The sequence below is a fragment of the Neopelma chrysocephalum genome, unplaced genomic scaffold, assembly GCF_003984885.1.
Source record: "Neopelma chrysocephalum unplaced genomic scaffold, ASM398488v2 Primary Assembly neopelma1_64, whole genome shotgun sequence".
Lineage (NCBI taxonomy): Eukaryota > Metazoa > Chordata > Aves > Passeriformes > Pipridae > Neopelma > Neopelma chrysocephalum.
Window position 1 is genome coordinate 3991825 of NW_020897721.1, and position 18723 is coordinate 4010547.

General features: G+C 55.7%; 3 protein-coding genes across 7 annotated transcripts in view; 2 read left to right on the top strand and 1 right to left on the bottom strand.

Moving 5' to 3' along the window:
* Positions 1 to 2588, top strand: part of ZSWIM5 (zinc finger SWIM-type containing 5) — a 97650-nt gene extending 95062 nt beyond the window's left edge. The window contains exon 14 of the mRNA XM_027683202.1: positions 135 to 2588. Within this exon, the coding sequence (XP_027539003.1) occupies positions 135 to 997 (863 nt within the window). The 3' untranslated portion in view covers positions 998 to 2588. The remainder of the gene's footprint in view (positions 1 to 134) is intronic.
* Positions 1160 to 7389, bottom strand: UROD (uroporphyrinogen decarboxylase). Of its 5 annotated transcripts, none has more exons than XM_027683207.1 (10): positions 7288 to 7389; positions 6074 to 6186; positions 5915 to 5994; positions 5657 to 5719; positions 5360 to 5557; positions 4955 to 5116; positions 4544 to 4681; positions 4299 to 4399; positions 4013 to 4079; positions 1160 to 3826 (listed from the first exon to the last, which is right to left on the bottom strand). In XM_027683207.1, exons 2-10 carry the CDS (start codon positions 6099 to 6101, stop codon positions 3662 to 3664), a joined length of 1002 nt encoding a protein of 333 aa, XP_027539008.1. In that variant the 5' UTR covers positions 6102 to 6186; positions 7288 to 7389; the 3' UTR covers positions 1160 to 3661. The 5 variants fall into 5 exon arrangements, with proteins under 5 accessions (XP_027539008.1, XP_027539005.1, XP_027539004.1 ...); XM_027683204.1 differs by having other exon boundaries at positions 7238 to 7300; XM_027683203.1 differs by lacking the exon at positions 7288 to 7389 and adding an exon at positions 7068 to 7186.
* On the top strand, positions 7354 to 17373 carry HECTD3 (HECT domain E3 ubiquitin protein ligase 3). Its single transcript, XM_027683199.1, has 21 exons — positions 7354 to 7698; positions 7767 to 7927; positions 8306 to 8398; positions 8670 to 8805; positions 9242 to 9357; positions 9640 to 9753; positions 10129 to 10211; positions 10583 to 10748; positions 11230 to 11311; positions 12184 to 12366; positions 13035 to 13087; positions 13417 to 13481; positions 13900 to 14003; positions 14338 to 14457; positions 14808 to 14897; positions 15248 to 15454; positions 15843 to 15972; positions 16382 to 16456; positions 16682 to 16763; positions 16880 to 16951; positions 17176 to 17373. The coding sequence occupies exons 1-21, from the start codon at positions 7372 to 7374 to the stop codon at positions 17258 to 17260; spliced, it is 2544 nt and encodes an 847-aa protein (XP_027539000.1). The 5' UTR covers positions 7354 to 7371; the 3' UTR covers positions 17261 to 17373.
* Positions 17374 to 18723: the final 1350 nt, after the last annotated feature.

An 18723-nucleotide genomic window follows, 5' to 3' on the forward strand; every position in this document is an offset into this window, starting at 1 on the left:
CTGTCCCTGTTAGGGCAGGGGCAGCAGCTCAGCACTGCTGTGGGCTGGTTTTACTCTGTCTCCAGGTCTCAGAGAAGCCCTGTGAACTGAGCCAGGCTCCAGGGATGTGCTGTGACCACAGTGTTTTTTTGCAGGGGTGAGGGCCCTGGTGAGCATCCTGCAGAGCTGGTACTCCCTGTTCACTCCCACGGAAGCCACCAGCATTGTGGCAGCCACGGTGATGTCCCACAACACCATCCTGCGCCTGAGCCTGGACTACCCACAGCGGGAAGAGCTGGCCAGCTGCGCCCGCACCCTGGCCCTGCAGTGTGCCATGAAGGACCCCCAGAACTGCGCCCTGTCCGCCCTGACCCTCTGCGAGAAGGACCACATTGCCTTCGAGACTGCCTACCAGATCGTCATCGACGCCGCCTCCACCGGCATGACCTACACCCAGCTCTTCACCATTGCCCGCTACATGGAGCACCGGGGCTACCCGCTCCGGGCCTTCAAACTGGCCTCGTTGGCCATGACGCATCTCAACCTGGCCTACAACCAGGACACGCACCCGGCCATCAACGATGTGCTCTGGGCCTGCGCCTTGAGCCACTCTCTGGGCAAAAACGAGCTGGCGGCCATCATCCCGCTGGTGGTGAAGAGCGTGCACTGTGCCACGGTGCTCTCGGACATCCTTCGCCGCTGCACCATGACGGCCCCAGGGCTGGCCGGCATCCCTGGCCGCAGGAACTCGGGGAAGCTGATGTCCACCGACAAAGCCCCCCTGCGACAGCTGCTGGACGCGACGATAAGCGCCTACATCAACACCACCCACTCCCGGCTCACCCACATCAGCCCGCGGCACTACGGGGAGTTCATCGAGTTCCTCAGCAAGGCCAGGGAGACCTTCCTCCTGGCGCAGGACGGGCACATACAGTTCGCCCAGTTCATTGACAATCTCAAACAAATCTACAAAGGCAAGAAAAAACTGATGCTGCTGGTGCGGGAACGGTTTGGGTGAGCCCCGGCTCCTGCCGTGCTCACTGGCAGGGTCCGCCCGCAGCATGGGGACTCGGGAGAGAAGAAGGAAGGAAAGTGGAGATCACCTTCCCCCCATCGGCAGAGGCTGCTCTGTTCTGGTCTTCTGTTTCTTTTTTTTGTTTTCTTTCTTTTTTTTTTTTTTAATGTTATTCTTTCTTGGATTTAACCATTTCACACACTGAGAGGATCCAGAGATTCCTTGGGCACAAACCAAAAGGCAACCACGGGGAAAAAGGATGGTTCACTCAGCCCCCTGCCCTCCCTTGCCAATACCAAAAGCTAACCTGGAAATCTAATACCTCTTTCCTGAAGGACGCGGTCGCTGGAGGGATACGAAGGTTGCAAAGTGTAAAAATCTTTAAAATTACGTGGGGAATTTAACAAAAAAAAAAAAAAGAACAAAAAAAAAGAAAGAAAAAAAAGCGAGCAAAGAAACCTGCGACACTAGAACCTCATGCGTCACCAAAAGCGATGGCTTTGCAGAGCGCTTCTCCCACCCGCCCGAGACATGCAAACTCCTCTATTTGTGAAGATACTTCAATAAAAACAAGTAAAAGTAACTGTTCTCAGGGATTGCTTACTAAAAGTAACACAAAAAAAAAAAAAGCATTTATGATACTGTAAATACTATAGTATATGTGTCAATTATTAAATTGTAAAGTTATAATTATTTATAATTCTGTCTTTTATTTGGGGGATACTTGAAATTGTTGTGGGCTGGGGCGATTATTTTTATTATTGCTATTATTATTATTATTGTTATTATTATTATAACTATTATTTAAAAAAACTACACAAAACCACAGACAAAAAGAGGAGGAGGCACGCGAACGTTTCTCAGGTTCCCATGGCATTGTCAGCAGCGAGAAGGGTGTGGGGGGAGGCGAACATCTGCTCGACTCACAGCCCTGGGACAGACGGACGGACGGATGGAAGGAGGAGCAGCAGCCCAGCGCTGGAGGACAGCGAAGGAAGGGACTCGGGGCGATGCTCGCTCGGACACATGGGGAGCTGGCGCTGGAGGACGCGAGCCCATCGCCTCGCACGCAGCGATCTCCCGGCGGGTGCAGGGTGTGAGGTGCCCGGGTGGGCACCAGGGCCGCCTGGCTCCTGGGGAGGGAGGAGGCAGGTACAGCCACGTCACCTCCCTGCACCGTTCTGCTTTCCAGCTCCGTGGTGCAGCCAACGCTCGGCCCTTCCCGGCTTACCCCGCACCAAGGGCAAACTCCAGCCCTGGGCCGGTGGCTCTTCGGTTTTGGTTCATTTCTTTGCCAGCGGGTTGGGAGGGCTGGGGGACCAGGGCCGGTCTGGATGGTGACTTGTAGTTAGAGAACGTGGGCTAGTTATCTGCTGTCTGGTTTGACTTTTAATTTTTTGGCAAGTGACTTGTGTCCGCACTCCGGCCAGGAAACCAATTGTACTCGGTCTCTGTCGCCACCGAAATAGCGGTCTTCAACCAGTCTGTTTCTCTCTTTTTTCCTTCCCTTTTTTTTTTTTTTTTTGCGTGCGTGCGTGTATGTGTGTGTGCGACCTCTTCATCTGATGTTTAATAATAAAAGGGATGAACGTTACCCCCTGTCTCTCTCCTGCCTTTCTCTGAAGTCAGGGGGTCACCACTCTTGCTGGGCAGAGCCCCGGGGAGGAGGCAGTGTCGCCGCTCCCTGTGGTACCCAGCTCCTGTGGGGGGACGGAGCAGGGGCAGGGTGTCCTGGCTGCAGTTCCCTGACATGCACGGTGTTAGCAGGTCCCTGCCCATGCTGAAGGCGCTACCCTATCCGTGCCAGCTACTGCAGTGTTGACACCCACGTCTCGATCCATCCTGTAGCCAGCCTGGACCGCAGTGAGTGTGCTGCAGTGTGGGATGGGGTGGCAGAGAGTCATAACTCTGGGTTCCTGGGTTGCTTGCTTTCTGCAGGGTTTGCTGAGCCCCAGGCAAGCTTGCCTCTGAGAATCAGAGGGAGATAAGGAGGTGTGCATGGGGGAGAACTCCAGGACTGGTGGGATGGTCGCAAAGAGGCTCGGAGCTGGAGGAGGGTGATGGTGGTACGAGGGCCATGGTGCCTCTGCTGCCATCCCAACCAGTGTGGCAGGGTGTGGGTGGTGCTGGTTGTCCCTCAGGTGAGTACTTCTGTGTCTCCCACCCCCTCGGGGCTGCCCTGGGTTGATGTCATGTTGCCTATTGCCACCTGAGCAGGACTCTGGCACTGCTCATGCTGTGAACCAGCTCCCAGGTTGTGACTCTGCCAGCCTCAGGCAGCCCACCTCCCCTGGCAGAGCTGAGTGCATCCATAGACCCAGGAGACGCCTGTTGTGCTCTGGGCTCACATCCTCTCCTGCAAGCACAGACACTGTGCAGCCTGGCAAGGAGAGGCAGCTTCCCCACTGCGCTGGCACCCCTGTTTCCCCATTCTGACCAACAGGATGGGGCTCAGGGGCTCCCCCTGTCCCCACATGTCCCGCTAGCTGCCTGCCAGAACTGCTCATGTCCTTCAGGGCCTTCCCTGTCCCCCCAGCCAGAGCCACACGGCTGCTGTGGAAAAGGTGCTGGTTTAATGCTGCAGCCCAGCCTGGAGCAAGCCCTGTGACAACACACTACTTGAGGTGACTGTGCCCAAACCAGAGTTCTGTCCCCAAGGCCCCAGGCTCAGCTGTGCTTGTTGATGTGACGGGAATGAGCATGCACGGCCTCCACAAAGGCACCCACGTGTTCAGGGTTCATGTCAGGGTAGAGGCCGTGGCCCAGGTTGGCGATGTAGCGTTGGGTCCCAAAAGCCTCCAGCATGTTCTTCACCAGCTCGCCAATCTTCTCCTGTAGGCACGGTGGGAAACGATATGTCAGTCCCATCCATCCCAAGGTATTTCCCACCTTCCAGTTCCCAGCCAGCCTAAAGGACTTCTGGGACACAAGCCAGCACTGCAGGTGGGGAAATTGAGGCAGAAGGCCTTTAATACAGGCTGGAACTAGCCCCGATTGCTGAAAATGGCCATGGCTCACCTTGGGTGCGTAGAGAGCACAAGGATCCAGGTTCCCTTGCAGGGTGACATGTTTCCCTGTCTGTGCACTGCAGCAGGGAGGAAGCTTGTGAGTTGTTGCATGTGGTGCAGAGGCTGAGGGCAGCCAGGTGCCTGCGGCCCCCACCACAGGACACCCAGGACCCCTCAGTGCAGCCCTTGGTTGCTGTAGCATGGAGGCCCAATTTCCCCCACCTCTGGAGCAGCCATGTCCAGGCCTGGGATGGCTCAGGGCAGAAGAGCACCTGAATGCTCTGTCAGACTCTTACCGAGCTTCCTGGGGCCGGATGGTCCAGTCGAGACCGACCACCTCATATCCAGCATGAGCCAGGTCACGCAGTGCGTAGTGCGCGTCCTTCGCAAAGATGATCTGGGGAGGGAGGAGATGGGCAGTAGCTCTGCTATGGGACAAGGCCCTCTCCACAGGCCGAACTGGGGCAAGCAGGTACCAGGGGATGCACCCCTCTCCAGCGGCCCCCAGGTGCCAGGGTCAATCCAGGCAGCCCCAACTCACCATGGGCACCAGGGGCAGCGCCTCTTCCTTCAGCTTGCTCTTGACAGCCTGGGCGATGTCTCGGATGTATGGCAGGGCAAAGTCCTGAAACTGCTCTGGGCCCAGGTGCCCTGCATGGGACTCAAACAGCTGGAGCGCCTGCCAGGGACATGGAGTCACTTAGGTCAGAAAAGACCTTTAAAATCATCCGAGTCCAACAGTTAACCCAGCAGTGCCAAACTCACCACATATCCCCAGGTGCCACAACTATGTCTTTCAAATACCTCCAGGGATGGCAACTCAACTACGTTCCCATTGGGCTGGGAGAGCAACACCACAGTCCCTTCTCCTCCCAGAAGCTAGACCCTCTCTGCTCCCTGTCCCCACTCCCTGCCTTCCTGCCTGGCCCTGTCCCCATGCCCCAGGACACACCTGCGCTCCAGCAGCCACCTGCCCCACCAGGTAGTCAGTGATGACGTCGGCCAGCAGCCGCAGCAGCTGGTGGCTCGCCTCGGGGTGCCGGTAGAGCCAGCTCTTGGCCTTGGCCATTGTAGAGGAGCCGCCACCTTCAATCATGTAGGACATGAGCGTCCACTGCGGGCAGGAGAGAAGCGAGGAGGGTGATGGAGATGAAAGAAGACATGAGGCACCAGTCGCAGTGCTGAAGGTAGGACCTGTGAGCACCCCAGAGCCTGAGGCACAGCTGCTCCTGCACTGAATGTCCCCCACTTACACAGCCCTGTAGCACCCACATCCGGAGGTGTCATGGCTGGTGTTACCCCAGGAGGGCAAAGGAGCCCAGCAAGGAAACCCACATGGAGGAGCCACATCACTTACCGGTGCCCCTGAGAAGCCGATGAGGGGCACCCTGCCCTCCAGGCTGTGTCGTGTCAGCGTGATGGCCTGGAAGACGTAACCCAGCTCTGCAGTCACATCCACCTTCTGTCGCAGTTTCAGCAGATCCTCCACCTCCTTCAGGGGCTCTGTGAAAGTGGGTCCCTTGCCGGGGACCATGACAACCTCCATGCCCAGTGCCTGGGAAGAGGGGAGAATGAAGGAAGCAGGAATGAGGCATCCCTGAAGTCTGCCCCGTTCCCAGCAGCTGCTCCCCATGGCATTGGCCATGGCTCTCACCTGGGGCACCACCAAGATGTCAGAGAAGATGATGGCAGCATCCAAGGGGAATCGTCTGAGTGGCTGCAGAGAAGTGGCAGTGTCAGTGAGGGGCTCGGACCCCTCCCCATGGAGGACCCGGACAAGCACGAGGCAGTGGGGTCTCCAAGCGCTGAACAATTTACTGGCACCACCTGGGGAAGCCAGACACAAGGCTTCTCCCCATCCACGTCTGGTCAGGGAGAGGGAGACACACAGACCCCGCCGAGGAATGCTCACCTGCAGCGTCAGCTCACAGCACAATTTGGGACTCCGGCAAGTGGCAAAGAAATCCTGCGCTGCTCGGGTCTCCCGAAACTCTGCAAGGGACCAGCACAAAGGTTACCGGGTGCATGCTGAGGGCCCCTCGCTGCCCCCGAGGTGCCACCACTGGCTCACCTGGCAGGTACCGCCCCGCCTGCCGCATGCACCACACCGGGGTGTGCTCCGTCTCCTCCCCGCGCGCCGCGCGAAGGAACGTGTCGTTCTTCAGCTTGGGGAAGCCCTTGGGACTACGGGAGAAAGAGCAGGTACAGGCCGTCACCCACGAGGGGTTTGGGGCAGGGGATGCCATGGCCAGCGGCTCGTCCCCACTCCCCAGCCGGTGACCGCAGGAAAGGGCTTGGGCCCAGCTGTGACAAACATGATAAATTCTCCCCACCACAGTCCAGGGCCTCTGTCTGCTGGGGGCTGCGGGGCCCTCCCCAGGGAGAGGCGATGCCCGGCCCAGGGCCCGTGAGATTAAGTTATCGGGGCCACCAGTTGCTCCCGCCTGGAGAGGTTTGGGACGAGCGGGGCGCGGGGGCGGGCAGTCCTGTCACCGGCGGCCCCGGCCCCTATCTGTGCCGGGCCACGCGTCCCCAGCCCCCCCGCCCCAGTGTCACCACCGAGGGGCTGCTGGAGCCCGACTGGCCCCAGGGAGAGGAACCCCGAGAACCGCGGGGCCCACGAGGACTAAGTCCCCAAAACCTCCACCGTGGGACCAGCAACTTCGTTACCACACCAGTGCCCCTGCTGATCCCTCCTAGTGCAGAACCAGTACTCGCAGTGCCTCCCCAGCGCAGAATCAACCCCCACAGCGCCTCACCAGTGACCTCAGTGCCGGACCCTGGTGCCAGCACCACAACCCCAGGGCCACCGCAGTGCCTCTCCAGTGGCCCCAGTACAGGACCCCGCCACCAAAGCACCATCCCCAGGGCCCCCACAGTGCCAGATCGCCATTCCCAGAGTCAAACGAGTGTCCCCAGTGCAGGACCCCAGCGCCAAAGCACCATCCCCAGGGCCAGATCGCCGTTCCCAGAGACACACCAGCGTCCCCCGTGCAGACCCTGGTGTGTGTGCCCCGTCACCACACTAGGAGGAGACGCAGGCCTGCCCGGCCCCGGTTACTCACAGCAGCCGATCGCCACCCTCCATGTCCTGTGCCGCTCCTCCGCCTCCCCGTTGCCTCCCGACGCGGCACGGTCCACCCGGTCCCGCCCCCGGCCCGCCCCGCCGGCGCCGCCATCTTGCCGTAGTCCCGCCTCTCCGCTCGCCGCCATCTTGCCCCGCCCCCCTCCGTACACCGCCCCGCCGTGCGCCGCCATCTTGCCCCGCTTCTCACTCCTCCGTACGTGGCACGGGCGCCGCCATCTTGCCTGTCGGCGGGCGGGGTTCGCCGTAAACCGGAGAAGGGCTCGGCCGGTGCCCGGTGCGCGATGCGGGCGGGCGGGGAGGCGCCGCACCAGGTGCTGGGCCGGCTGCGGTTCCTGCTGCAGTGCAGCGAGTGCTTCCGCTGCGCCCGGGCGCTGCCCGCCGCGCTCTGCTACGTGCCCAAGGAAGTGCAGTACAAGATCTGCAAAGACCCTGCGGCCGCCGCCGCCGCCGCCGCCCGCAGCCTCCTGAGCGTGTGGGACAGCCCGGGGCCGGCGCGGGGCGGGAAGCGGGCGGCGCGGGCCACCATCGAGGTGCGGAAGGGCGGCTGCCTCCGCGCCACCGGCGAGGAGTACTGCAACGGCGCCGGGCTCTGGGTCAAGCTCAGCAAGGTAACGCGGGGGCGGCGGCCCGCGGAGGGCCCGGCCCGGCCCCGCCTGAGCGCCCGCTGTCCCCGCAGGAGCAGCTGGAGGAGTACCGGAGCGGCTGCGATCTAGAGGAGGGCTGGGTGCTGGTGTGCAAACATGCCGACGGCGGGGACCGGCTGGTGCCCGTGGAGTCCACGGAGCGGATCCAGCGGCAGCAGCAGCTCTTTGGGGTTGACTATAAACCCGTCATCAGGTGCGGGGCCGCCGCGATGCCCCGCTGGGTCCCCGGGAGCGGGGAGGTGCTCACCCGGGACCAGCTGTCTGGTGGCTCGAGAGGCTGCCCCTCGGCCCTTCCTGCTCTGGGCTGGGGAACCCCAGCCCGTTTGGACATGTTCCATGGAAATGAGGCAAGAGGGATGCCGGAGGCGGAGTGAACTGGGTTTGGCTTGGGCACTGTGCTTGTCACCTGGCCAGAGGGGTGTGGAAGGAGTAGACATGGATGGAAAGGGTGACAGTTGAGGCTGGAGGGGATGGAGTATGGTGGGGCTTTAAACCCAAATCTTCCCCATAAAGCTACTCCTTGTTCCTCTTGGGATTTTCTCACCCCCTCCACTTCTCTGTGTTGTTTCAGATGGGAGCAGGTGGTGGATCTGACATACTCCCTGCGCCTCGGAGCAAAGCCCAGGCCCATGGAGCAGGATGAGGCTGCAGTAGAGAAGCTTCGGTATGAACCGTTTTTCGACTTCTGCTTGTTGGGGGACAAGCTGCTGTCTCTCCCTGGCTGCTCAGACAGCTGTCTCCTGCAGATGGGGGTGAAAGGGAGGGAGATAGGCAGCGGGGAACAGCTCTGTGCATCACAGTCTTGTCCTAGATAAGCCTGCAAAAGGCAGGAAACAGGGCAATGCAAGGCAAGCAGGATGCAGACCTCCCTTTTTTGACCCATAAGCCTGACTTCCTCTGGCTCCCCAGACCCAGTAATCCCTTTTCCCTGGTAGGTTTGTGCCCCCAACGTGGACTTACGAATGTGATGAAGACCTAGTGCATTTCCTGTATGACCACATTGGGAAGGAAGATGAGAACTTGGGCAGCGTTAAGCAGTACGTGGACAGCATCGATGTCTCGTCCTACACGGTGGGTTAAAGGGACAAGGCTGCATTGGCCCAGCTGTGCCATGGGGCTGTGGAGCATGGAGCTTGCTGTGCTGCTTGGGACTGGACTGGGCTATGTTTGAGAATGTGGCAGAGAAGCCTGGAGAGCATCATGCAGCATGTTGTGTAATGTGCCCCTGGAGGGACAGTGGTTTGAGAAGCCAACGCTAATATTAGTTGCTAAGCTGATTTTAGGGAGGGGTTGTTATTTTGTGCTGTGTGTGTGACCTCAGAGCACCTCAGGGGGCCAGTCCCAGTGTCCTGTGCGCTCTGTACTCCTCTTGTCTACCCACAGCCAGGCAAAGGGAACGGGCCAGTGTGATGCCCCCTGGCACTACGATTCATGACAAAAGTAACCACTAAAGGGAAGTTAATCCCACGCCCATCTGATCTTCCTTTCATTCACTGCCCTATTCCAGGAGGACTTCAATGTGTCATGCCTGACCGACAGCCGCGCTGACACGTACTGGGAGAGTGATGGGTCCCAGGGCCAGCACTGGGTGCGGCTCAACATGAAGAAAGGCACCATTGTCAAGTGAGTCATCTCTTCTCTGCACACTGGCTTGTGACTGGGGCAAGTTCTGTGACTCCCTCTCTCTGCCTGAGTCTGTCATGGCCCAAATATGCCCTGCACTCCCAGCCCCTCAGCCTTTACTCTGCCTCTGGGTTTGAAGGGGTCTTGGCGTTGTCACAGCTGTCTGGGGATCAGAGCACCAGCTGCATGTGCTTGGTAACAGTGTAACCAGGCAATGAAGGGGAGCAGCGATGGGTGTTCAGATGCAGTTGCCTTCTCCTCATGTCCTGCTTCCCTTTGCAGGAAGCTGCTGCTGACAGTGGATTCCAATGATGAGAACTTCACACCCCAGCGAGTCGCTGTGTATGGGGGCGAGGGGGACAATCTGAAGAAACTGAACGACGTCTGCATTGAGGAGTGAGTGGATGGAGGTACACAGGTTAGCGTGGCCCTTGCAGGGGCTGGAGGTGCTGAACACTCCAACCCTAAGCAGTCATGTGGCCCCAGCCAGGCTCTCTGAGCTGTGGGTTCACTCTGCCTACAATAGCAGACAGCACAGCCATCAGTGCTCTCTCGATCTGATTGTGGGACTCATCAGAATCATGTCACCTGGACCTGTGTCACCAGCAGGTTCAGGTGTTCAACTGTATTATAGGCAACTGGGTCTGGGTTCCTGCCACAGGCTCCCATTTCAAAAGATGGAAACCCTCTTCCCTTACAAGCATCCAAGTGGATTTTGGCAGGATGGGTGAGAGAACAGCCATTCAGCCTTCATCTGTGCTGTGTTTGCAGCAGCTACATTGGGGATGTGTGTATCCTTGAGGACATGACAACACACCTGCCTGTCATCGAGATCCGGATTGTGGAGTGCCGAGGTAGGGCTGGCTGCAGTGGCCACATCCATAATGCACCTTTATGATACTGTATGTTAAGAGTTTGTTCTGTGACTTGTACTTCTTGTCCCTGCGGGCTTTTTTTGATGATATGCAAAAGAACCAAGGGAAACTCCAGGGAGATCTGATGTTTTGGAAGTTCTCAGCTTTCATCCTATCTTTCTCTGCCTTCAGTTATTTAATTTTTTTTCTCCTGTAAATGCCCCACTTCTTTACAGAGATATTTCAGGCTTTCAGTGCCCAGCCCCAGAGCTGGTGGAGCTGGTCACATTCCTAATGCTTTTGCCTGTAGACCTTCCTTGCTGGAAGGCTTATTTCCTCTTGGTCATATCATCCATGGTCTTCCTTGGCAGATGATGGGATTGACGTCCGTATCCGAGGCATCAAAATCAAATCCTCCCGACAGAGGGACTTGGGGCTCAGTGCTGACATGTTCCAGCTGCCCAATTTGGTGCGTTACCCTCGCCTAGAAGGGACCGACCCTGACCTGCTGTACCGACGGGCCGTGCTTATTCAAAGGTACGGTGTGGAGGGGAGCAAACAGGTGGGGTGGCATTTCCCGCAGGGGTTGGTGCCATCTCCAGCATGCATAGGGCTGAATGCTGTAAAGTTGTGTGACTCCCTTTGGGACAGACATTCTGGACGCTGGAGAAAATAGCAGAATCACTTGGGAGCAAAATAGGCTCTCTGGGGTAGCTCCCCTAAGCTTTCAGAGGAGTTTTGCAGCTCAAGTTCAGTGTCTTGTGTGTTGCAAGCACAGCATATCTGTGCAGTTTGGAGGCATGTATATGCAGAGTCCCTTGTAAGGGAGTGCAAGATTCACTGCAGTGCCCAGGGAGTGGGAATTTGGTACCAAAGGCTGTGTGATGTGAAAAACCACACTGGGTTTGGTTTGGATGAGTTATTATTTTTCTGCTTGTGTCCAGGGGGTGCTTTGTATGAAACAGACTTGTGCAGATGCCTGTTCCTCCTGCATTGCAATACCTTTTTTGGGATTTAGGTTCATCAAGCTCCTGGACAGTGTCCTACATCACTTGGTGCCAGCCTGGGACCACACTGTTGGCACGTTCAGCAAACTCAAGGTGAGCAGTTCCCTTGATGTCTTCTTGGGGCCTCATTCTGGCAGGGTGATGGTGCTTGGGCTGTGTCAAGGGAGGCAGCCAGTGCTTGTTGCCTTTAAAGCAGCTCAAGGGAAATACCTGGCTGAGCTCGGTTCATTAATGCTGTGAAAAGTGATACTGTTTAGAGGTCAGTTTCCTGCTAAACCACGGATGTCGGAGCATGTAGCTGTGGGGTAACAAGAAGAATCAAACCAGAACATTTCACCCTCCAAAACACTTGGACCATAGCAGCACTGGGCACGTGAACTGGATACACTTCCCTTACAAGATCTAAGCCCAGGACACTCTGTTCCTGCACTTACTGCCAGCAGCTTTGAGCTGACTGTGTCCAAACTGCAAGGCTTTTACCAGTAACTCATTTCTGGCTTTAATAAGCTTTTGCTTTCCATCTTTCTCATAATGCTGAGTTTGTCCCTCCAGTTGTCTGTTTTCCTTACATCCTCTCCAAGATACATATGCTGGACGTAACTGAGATAGCTCCATTCTGTGTGTTTCCAGGCCAGCTCAATATAGGACCCAAAGCATTTGAGGATTCTTGTTTGCTTAGAGGAGCTGGCTTTGATTACAAATGGGAGGAAAAGTAAGATCAGTTTTCTGGTGGGAGAGAGTCTCAGCAATACTGGGGTGTGACCATCAGCTGAGGGATTGAGGACTGAGCTTGATGTCTCCCTCAAGCCAGAATGCAGAATCTTTTAGAGGCAGAGGGGGAGAAGATATTGCCAAGGAGAGTCTGTCTGTGTGGGAAGGCAGTGGCCCTGGGAAAGGGAGAGACCTGGAGATGTGGTGTCTACAGTGGGAAGTAGGTGACATGTTTTGTACATACCTGTTGGCAGCACATCAAGCAGTTCCTGCTGCTGTCCAAGAAGCGCACGGCCCTCATTACCCACTGTCTGAAGGACTCGGAGACCAGCAAGCCCAATTTCATGCCGCGGCTCTACATTAACCGACGCCTGGCTATGGAGCACCGAGACAACCCTGCCCTGGACCCCAGCTGCAAGAACGCTGTCTTCACCCAGGTACTGTCCCTCCTGGAAGGGTCCCTGCTGCTCTGGGGAGAGCAGGGAATGAGAATGAGAATGATCCACATAAAGGTGGGTGGAAGGGACAGCTTGGAGCTGGAGATACCTAGAGCCCTCAAGGCCTCTTCACGTGACTCTTAGGCTCTATAATTACATGTGCTGATGATCCCATATCCAGGAATAACATGTAGGAGGTATTTGGGATCTCTGAGTTGAAATCTGTACTCTGTCCTGGATGCTCTCTGTGGCATGTTGTTAATGCGGAGTGTAACAATCTTGTTACACTGAAAGGGCAGCAAAGAATTCTTGTGTGACAGCAGTCATGCGGTTGCATACAGTCCTGTGTCATGGTTTTACAGCAGTGCTGATCTTCCTGTGCTCATTTTCTGCCCACCTCCAAAGGATTTAGTGCTCTGTGTGTGCACAAACAGCTCAAACTGCTGTGAAATTTAATGTGTTCAGTGCACCTCTGAGGCTCAGAGGTGGGACACTGTAATTTGTGCTCCCTTTCCAAAAATGAAGGGTTTCTAGACCATTTAGAGACCGGCTTCAGTCAGTATTTAATGGTTTGGGGCAAACCAGATTTCTTCCAATTTCCTGCCTTCACCTGGCACCAGTTCCCCTGGAGAAGGGATACCAGCCTTGATCTTCTCTGCTTGTTGCAGGTATATGAAGGCCTGAAACCCTCAGACAAGTTTGAAAAGCCTCTAGATTATAGGTAAGTGGTGTCTGGGTGAGAGAGGGCATCATGCAGTGCTGGGAGCTATGTCCTCTGTCACAGCAGAGCGTTTGGGAAGCCTTTGTGTGTCCTGTGCTCTGGAGGGGTTTTGCTAGGACAGGAGCCAGTTCAGCCATGGGATGAGGGCCTGTTCCCCAAGGTGTCGCCTCCCTACTGAGGATGCAGCTGTCTTTGGAGATTGAGATCTTGTCCTGTCCTAAGCCCAGGCTGCTCCAGTGTCGTCCCCTGGTGTTTCTGCTGTGCCTGCTGCTTTCCCAGCACCTCCTTGGCTTTGAGTAGCACCTCAGGCAATGCCTGGCTTTCTGCAGGTGGCCGTTGCGTTACGACCAGTGGTGGGAGTGCAAGTTCATCGCAGAGGGCATCATCGACCAAGGTAGGGACTGTGTGAGGCTCCTCTGGAGCAGTCGGGGTTGATGGGCTGACTGTTGCTGTAGGGGCTCTTGTTTGCTCCCAGTGTTACTGCCCATGGAGGAGAGAGGGAAGGCAGGTTGCCTTATCCTGCCGCTCCCAGCCATTTCCTAGATGCTTCTTACTGGGATGGGGATCAGACCTCCATTAGTCACTAACAGCAGCTTTACCAGTGCCAATGCTCCTTCTGGCTGTCCTCCCCAGGCCAGGCAGGGATGTTATTTCTCCTGTCTTATTTCCTCTGGTGCCTTAAGGCTCTGACAGGAGCCTTCTGCTAAACCCGGGACCAGGTTGGACCAGGATTCCTCACCTTTGCTCCATAACTGAGAGTCAGCACATGGGGAGTTCACGTCTCTAAAAACATCCTTCTCTTGGGGTTGCAGGTGGCGGTTTTCGGGACAGCCTGGCGGACATGTCGGAGGAGCTGTGCCCCAGCTCAGCAGACACCCCTGTGCCTTTGCCCTTCTTTGTGCGCACGTCCAACCAGGTGCCATGGGTCGGGATATCTGGGACAGACCCTTCTGGGCCTCGTAATGCAGTGCTGTCCCTGTCCCCTTGCATGCCAGGGACATACCTGCTTCGGCTGGTCCGAAGCTTTTCGTTGTGAAGGGTTGGGTAAATTGTTTTGTGGCAACTCATTTTAGAATATGCTAACAAGTGCCTGGATACTGACTGGTCTCTCACTGGGAATATTGTCAATGAGGATGGGGGGTTAGCCCACTTCTGCTGTGAGAAGTGCCCAGAGGCATGGCAGGAATGGTCTGTGGTGTTTCATGCTGTGCTGAGATCATGACTTGGAGTTTTACCTCCCACTCCTGTAGGGTAACGGCACTGGAGAAGCCAGGGACATGTATGTCCCCAACCCCTCCTGTAAAGATTTCCCAAAGTATGAGTGGATTGGGCAGATCATGGGAGCAGCTCTGAGGGGCAAGGAGTTTCTGGTAAGCTTTCAACACCATCCCTGCGAGGAGATCTGCTGCAAAGGGATTTGTTAGCCCCCTCCTGCAGCCTGTCCGAGAGGAGCATGGGAAGGTTCTGTGTCAAACACTGGGACTAAAGGTGTTTGGCAGGGTTTGGGGCTGAGGGATTTGGAGAACTCACAGGCTGAGTCTCGGGGGATGCTGCTGAGAGCTTGAGAGACAGTGCCTGGTCTCTGCTTAGCTATGATGAACTCTGCATGTGGACAGGGGGAGCAGGGAAGCTGCTTTGTGTCTGCGTTGTTGAGCCCTGTGTCCTTCTTTGGGGATGTCTATTTTCACCCAGACTCAGCAAAATCTCTGTTCTCCTTCAGGTCCTGGCTCTTCCTGGCTTCGTATGGAAACAGTTAACAGGGGAGGAGGTCAGCTGGAGCAAAGACTTCCCTGCTGTGGACTCTATGTTGGTGAGAGGCACAGCCTCCCAGTTCTTATCCTATTCCTTGTGGCACTCAGCAGTGTGGTGATTTGTGTCCCTGTCCTCATGTGCTTGCTTCCTCCTGTGATCTGTCAAAGAAACAAACACAACAAAGGGCAGCTCTTAGCTATAGGATGTATCTAATGCTAATATAGAGATGCAGCCATACTGACTGCTGCTTTAAGCATGCAATGGCCCAGGGTCTGCTAAACAGCTCTACGGCAGCATATCCCATGCTGTGTCACTGTCACTTGTCTGGGAAGGGAGGAGACGGGGACCTGGGCACATCACTGCTCACTGGGCGTCTCTCTAACAAGCACTCACTTGGGGCCTGGGCAGGTGAAGCTCCTGGAGATGATGGAAGTCATGGACAAAGACACCTTTGAGTTCAAATTTGGGAACGAGCTGACCTACACAACAGTGCTGAGCGACCAGCACGCGGTGGAGCTGATCCCCAACGGCAGCAACACCGTGGTGCGCTACGAGGACCGCAAGGAGTTCATCCGCCTGGTGCAGAAGGCTCGGCTGGAGGAGAGCAAGGAGCAGGTAATGCTGTCCCATAGTGCTGGTGGTCATCAGTTCCCAGAGACACCCTGCCAGTCTCCTTCTGGTAAAATGCATCGTGGTTGGCGTCCCTGTGCTCGCTAGTGCAGTGGTAGCCAACCCTTTTGGTGAGGTCGTGGAGCTGATGGAGTTATTCAGAAGCAGAGTGGCTTGTAGCAGCATGGGTGATATGGGGTTTTATTCCCAGCTCTGAGACAGGCTTCCTGAATGAACTGGGATGCATCCCTCTGGGGTTCTGTCCCCTTCTTCAGGTTCCTTGAAGTGTTTGCTGAGCAGTCATATGGCTTACATCCAGTAGAGTCCCTAGGCTCAGCCATGAGTCAGGGAAATGGGCAATACATGCTGCTTACCTGCCCTGTCTCCTTTTCAGATCATGGCCATGCAGGCTGGGCTGCTGAAGGTGGTGCCCCAAGCTGTTCTTGACCTCCTTACGTGGCAGGAACTGGAAAAAAAGGTCTGTGGAGACCCTGAAGTCACAGTTGATGCCCTGAAGAAGCTCAGTAAGTGAAGGGCTCTGCTGAAAATTCTTTTCCTGAAAACAAGACTGTCTTCTGTCTGTGCTGGGACAAGGAAAAGTGTGGGAGGCTGGTGTTAGCCTTTATTACAGTGACAGTGTGGGTCTGTGTACTTCCTGGCTTTAGCTGAGTGCTGATGGGGGCAGAGGTGTCTGTTGACTCCGTGCTGGGCCTCAGAGTAGAGGCTGGGGCATCCCTATGCTGCCAGTATCTGAGCCCCTGTGGAGCTGATATGTCGATCTGGCTGATCCACAGGGATCTGTCTGCATGTGTCCCTTGCACCTTGGGTCTATGTACTCACACCCTGTGGGCACCCAGAGGTTTCTTCCTGTGCTAGCAAAGAAGGAGGAGCTGGGATCTTTAATAAACTCCTTTTCTCTGTCCTTTCTGCCAGCCCGGTTTGAGGACTTTGAGCCACAGGACACCCGTGTTCAGTACTTCTGGGAAGCACTCAACAACTTCACCAACGGTGAGCGCTTTGCTCTGTCCCTGCATATCTCATGCCATGACAGCTCCTGCATGCTGGCTGGGAACTGGGAGGGTGAAATCAACCCTCATTGCTGCCTAGGGAACAGCTGGGAGCTAATGAGAGCAAGCAGCTGGGCTGAAGGGACTGCTTGCTAGCACTGGGGATACCTGGAAGCAGCTGTACGTCCCTCTAGGGTTTGCTGATACCTTTGCTTTTCCTTCACAGAGGATCGCAGCCGCTTCCTCAGATTTGTCACTGGCAGAAGCCGCCTTCCAGCACGGATCTACATCTATCCAGACAAGATGGGGTAAGTCCATTCTTCTGTAGGCTGCAAGGCTGACAGATCCCACACCAAAGGGATGTGTGATCTCACCTGCCTCACTGGCCTGCTGGTTCTAACCAGTTTGTCACCATCTCCCCAAGCTCTGAGACAACAGACGCTTTGCCGGAGTCATCCACCTGCTCCAGCACTCTCTTCTTGCCCAACTATCCCACGTAAGTTTTGGTGCTTCCTTGTGTCTGGGAGCCTGTGTGTCTGGGCCCTCTTCTTAACCTTGGTGCTGACCCATAGGGCCACAGTTATGTTTCCTGCCTGTCCCATGTGGCTGTTGAGATTTTCTCTGTGAACAGCTGGTGAACACCTTGTCCTCTCAGCTGGCAAATGCAGCAGTGGAAACTCCTCCTTATCTTTATTATTTTTCCCCTTCTGCCATCCCTAGAGCCAAGGTGTGTGAAGAGAAGTTGCGCTATGCTGCCTATAACTGTGTGGCCATTGACACAGACGTGAGTCCGTGGGAAGAGTGATGTTGCAGCCTGACCAAGCAGCATGGACAGTCATTCAAGAAAACCGTGCAGTGGGAAGAGCTCCCTTGTTTTTCCGGGATGTGTATATATAATAAACATATAGGTGAAGCCTGGCTCCCAGAGTGGATATGGAGGTTGGGTCTTTACCAGGGTGGGAGCTAGCTTGGAGTGTAAATATGATTGCAATAATGAAATCCTGGCCCAGCTCTCAGGCATCAGGAAGGTCTGGTAGGCTTTTGTAGTGAGTTTCTTCTCCACATGTCCCTGTTGTAGCTCTGCAAAGCTCGCTCCACCCAGGCCGCACTCTGCTGCAAACAGAAGTGGGACAGGGACATGAAGCTGCACAGCACAGAGAACTCTGAGCTGCTGCTCAGACCTCGGGGGAGGCTCAGAGATGCTCAGTGTGTCTTGACCACATTCCCTTGCCTCGTTCCTGCCCTGCCTTAGGCTAATGGAAATGAGATCATTCATCTAGGATTAAGAAGAAAAGGGGTGGGCTGGTGGCAGGTGCTGCAGGGATGCCTTTGGCCACCAGGTGTCATGACAGACCTGCACAGCAGGACTGTAGGTGCTTTGGAATGGACTCCCGTGCTGTTACATCGCACAAAATCCAAGTTCTGTGACCATCCGTGGTTCCTTGCACCCCTTGCACAGCAGTGACTGCTGGGGGAGCTGCTCCCCCACAGGAGGTGGAAACTGTCTATTTCCTTTTTCCTCCGTAACTTTCAGTTCTGCATTCACCATGCTGGTGGCTTGGCAGCTGTTCTCCCAGGCTCTTTGAGCCTTGATTTTCCCCTAAAAGCCAGTATTAACACTAATCTATTTGAGTTCTCATGGAGCTGTGCAGGCAGGGCCAAGCTCTCCTCACAGACGGCAGGGATTAGAGCATGAGCAGGCACAGCAGTACCAGGCTCTGCTCTTTGCTGAGGGAAGGGAGGTGTATGTTTCAGGTGAACAGGGAAAGCCTTTGCCCCAAGGCAGTGGAGAAACTCTGGGTATCAAGAGTTGGAGCTCTTTGAGCAGATGGACATGCAGTGTGTGAGTGAGGAGTGGGCAATGAAACCTTTACAGCTTCAAGACCATTGGGAATACTCCTTGATATTCCCAGCCCTGGGCAGGGCTGGTCATTGCCTAGCACTGTGAGCTATCAGTTGTTAGTCCACGTTTATACCTCCAGCTCCATCCTCAGCCTGTGTGGTCTGTTGGGCCACCACTGCCAAGAGCCAGAGTCACTGGGGCTGCACTGGAGTGGGGCTGATGCTGTGAGTTAAGATTATTCCTGTGTTTAATGCTTCATGGCTTTTTCTCATTTTTTGAGGGAGTCTGTCAACCAGAAATCACTTCCAGTTGTAAACAAAGTCCTTCCCTTCACCAGTTTCCTTTGAAATTGCTGTAGTCCCAGATCTGCTGAGGGGGGTTGTGCTAAAAGGGATGTAGGACCAGGAGGGAGCATGTGCTGCCAC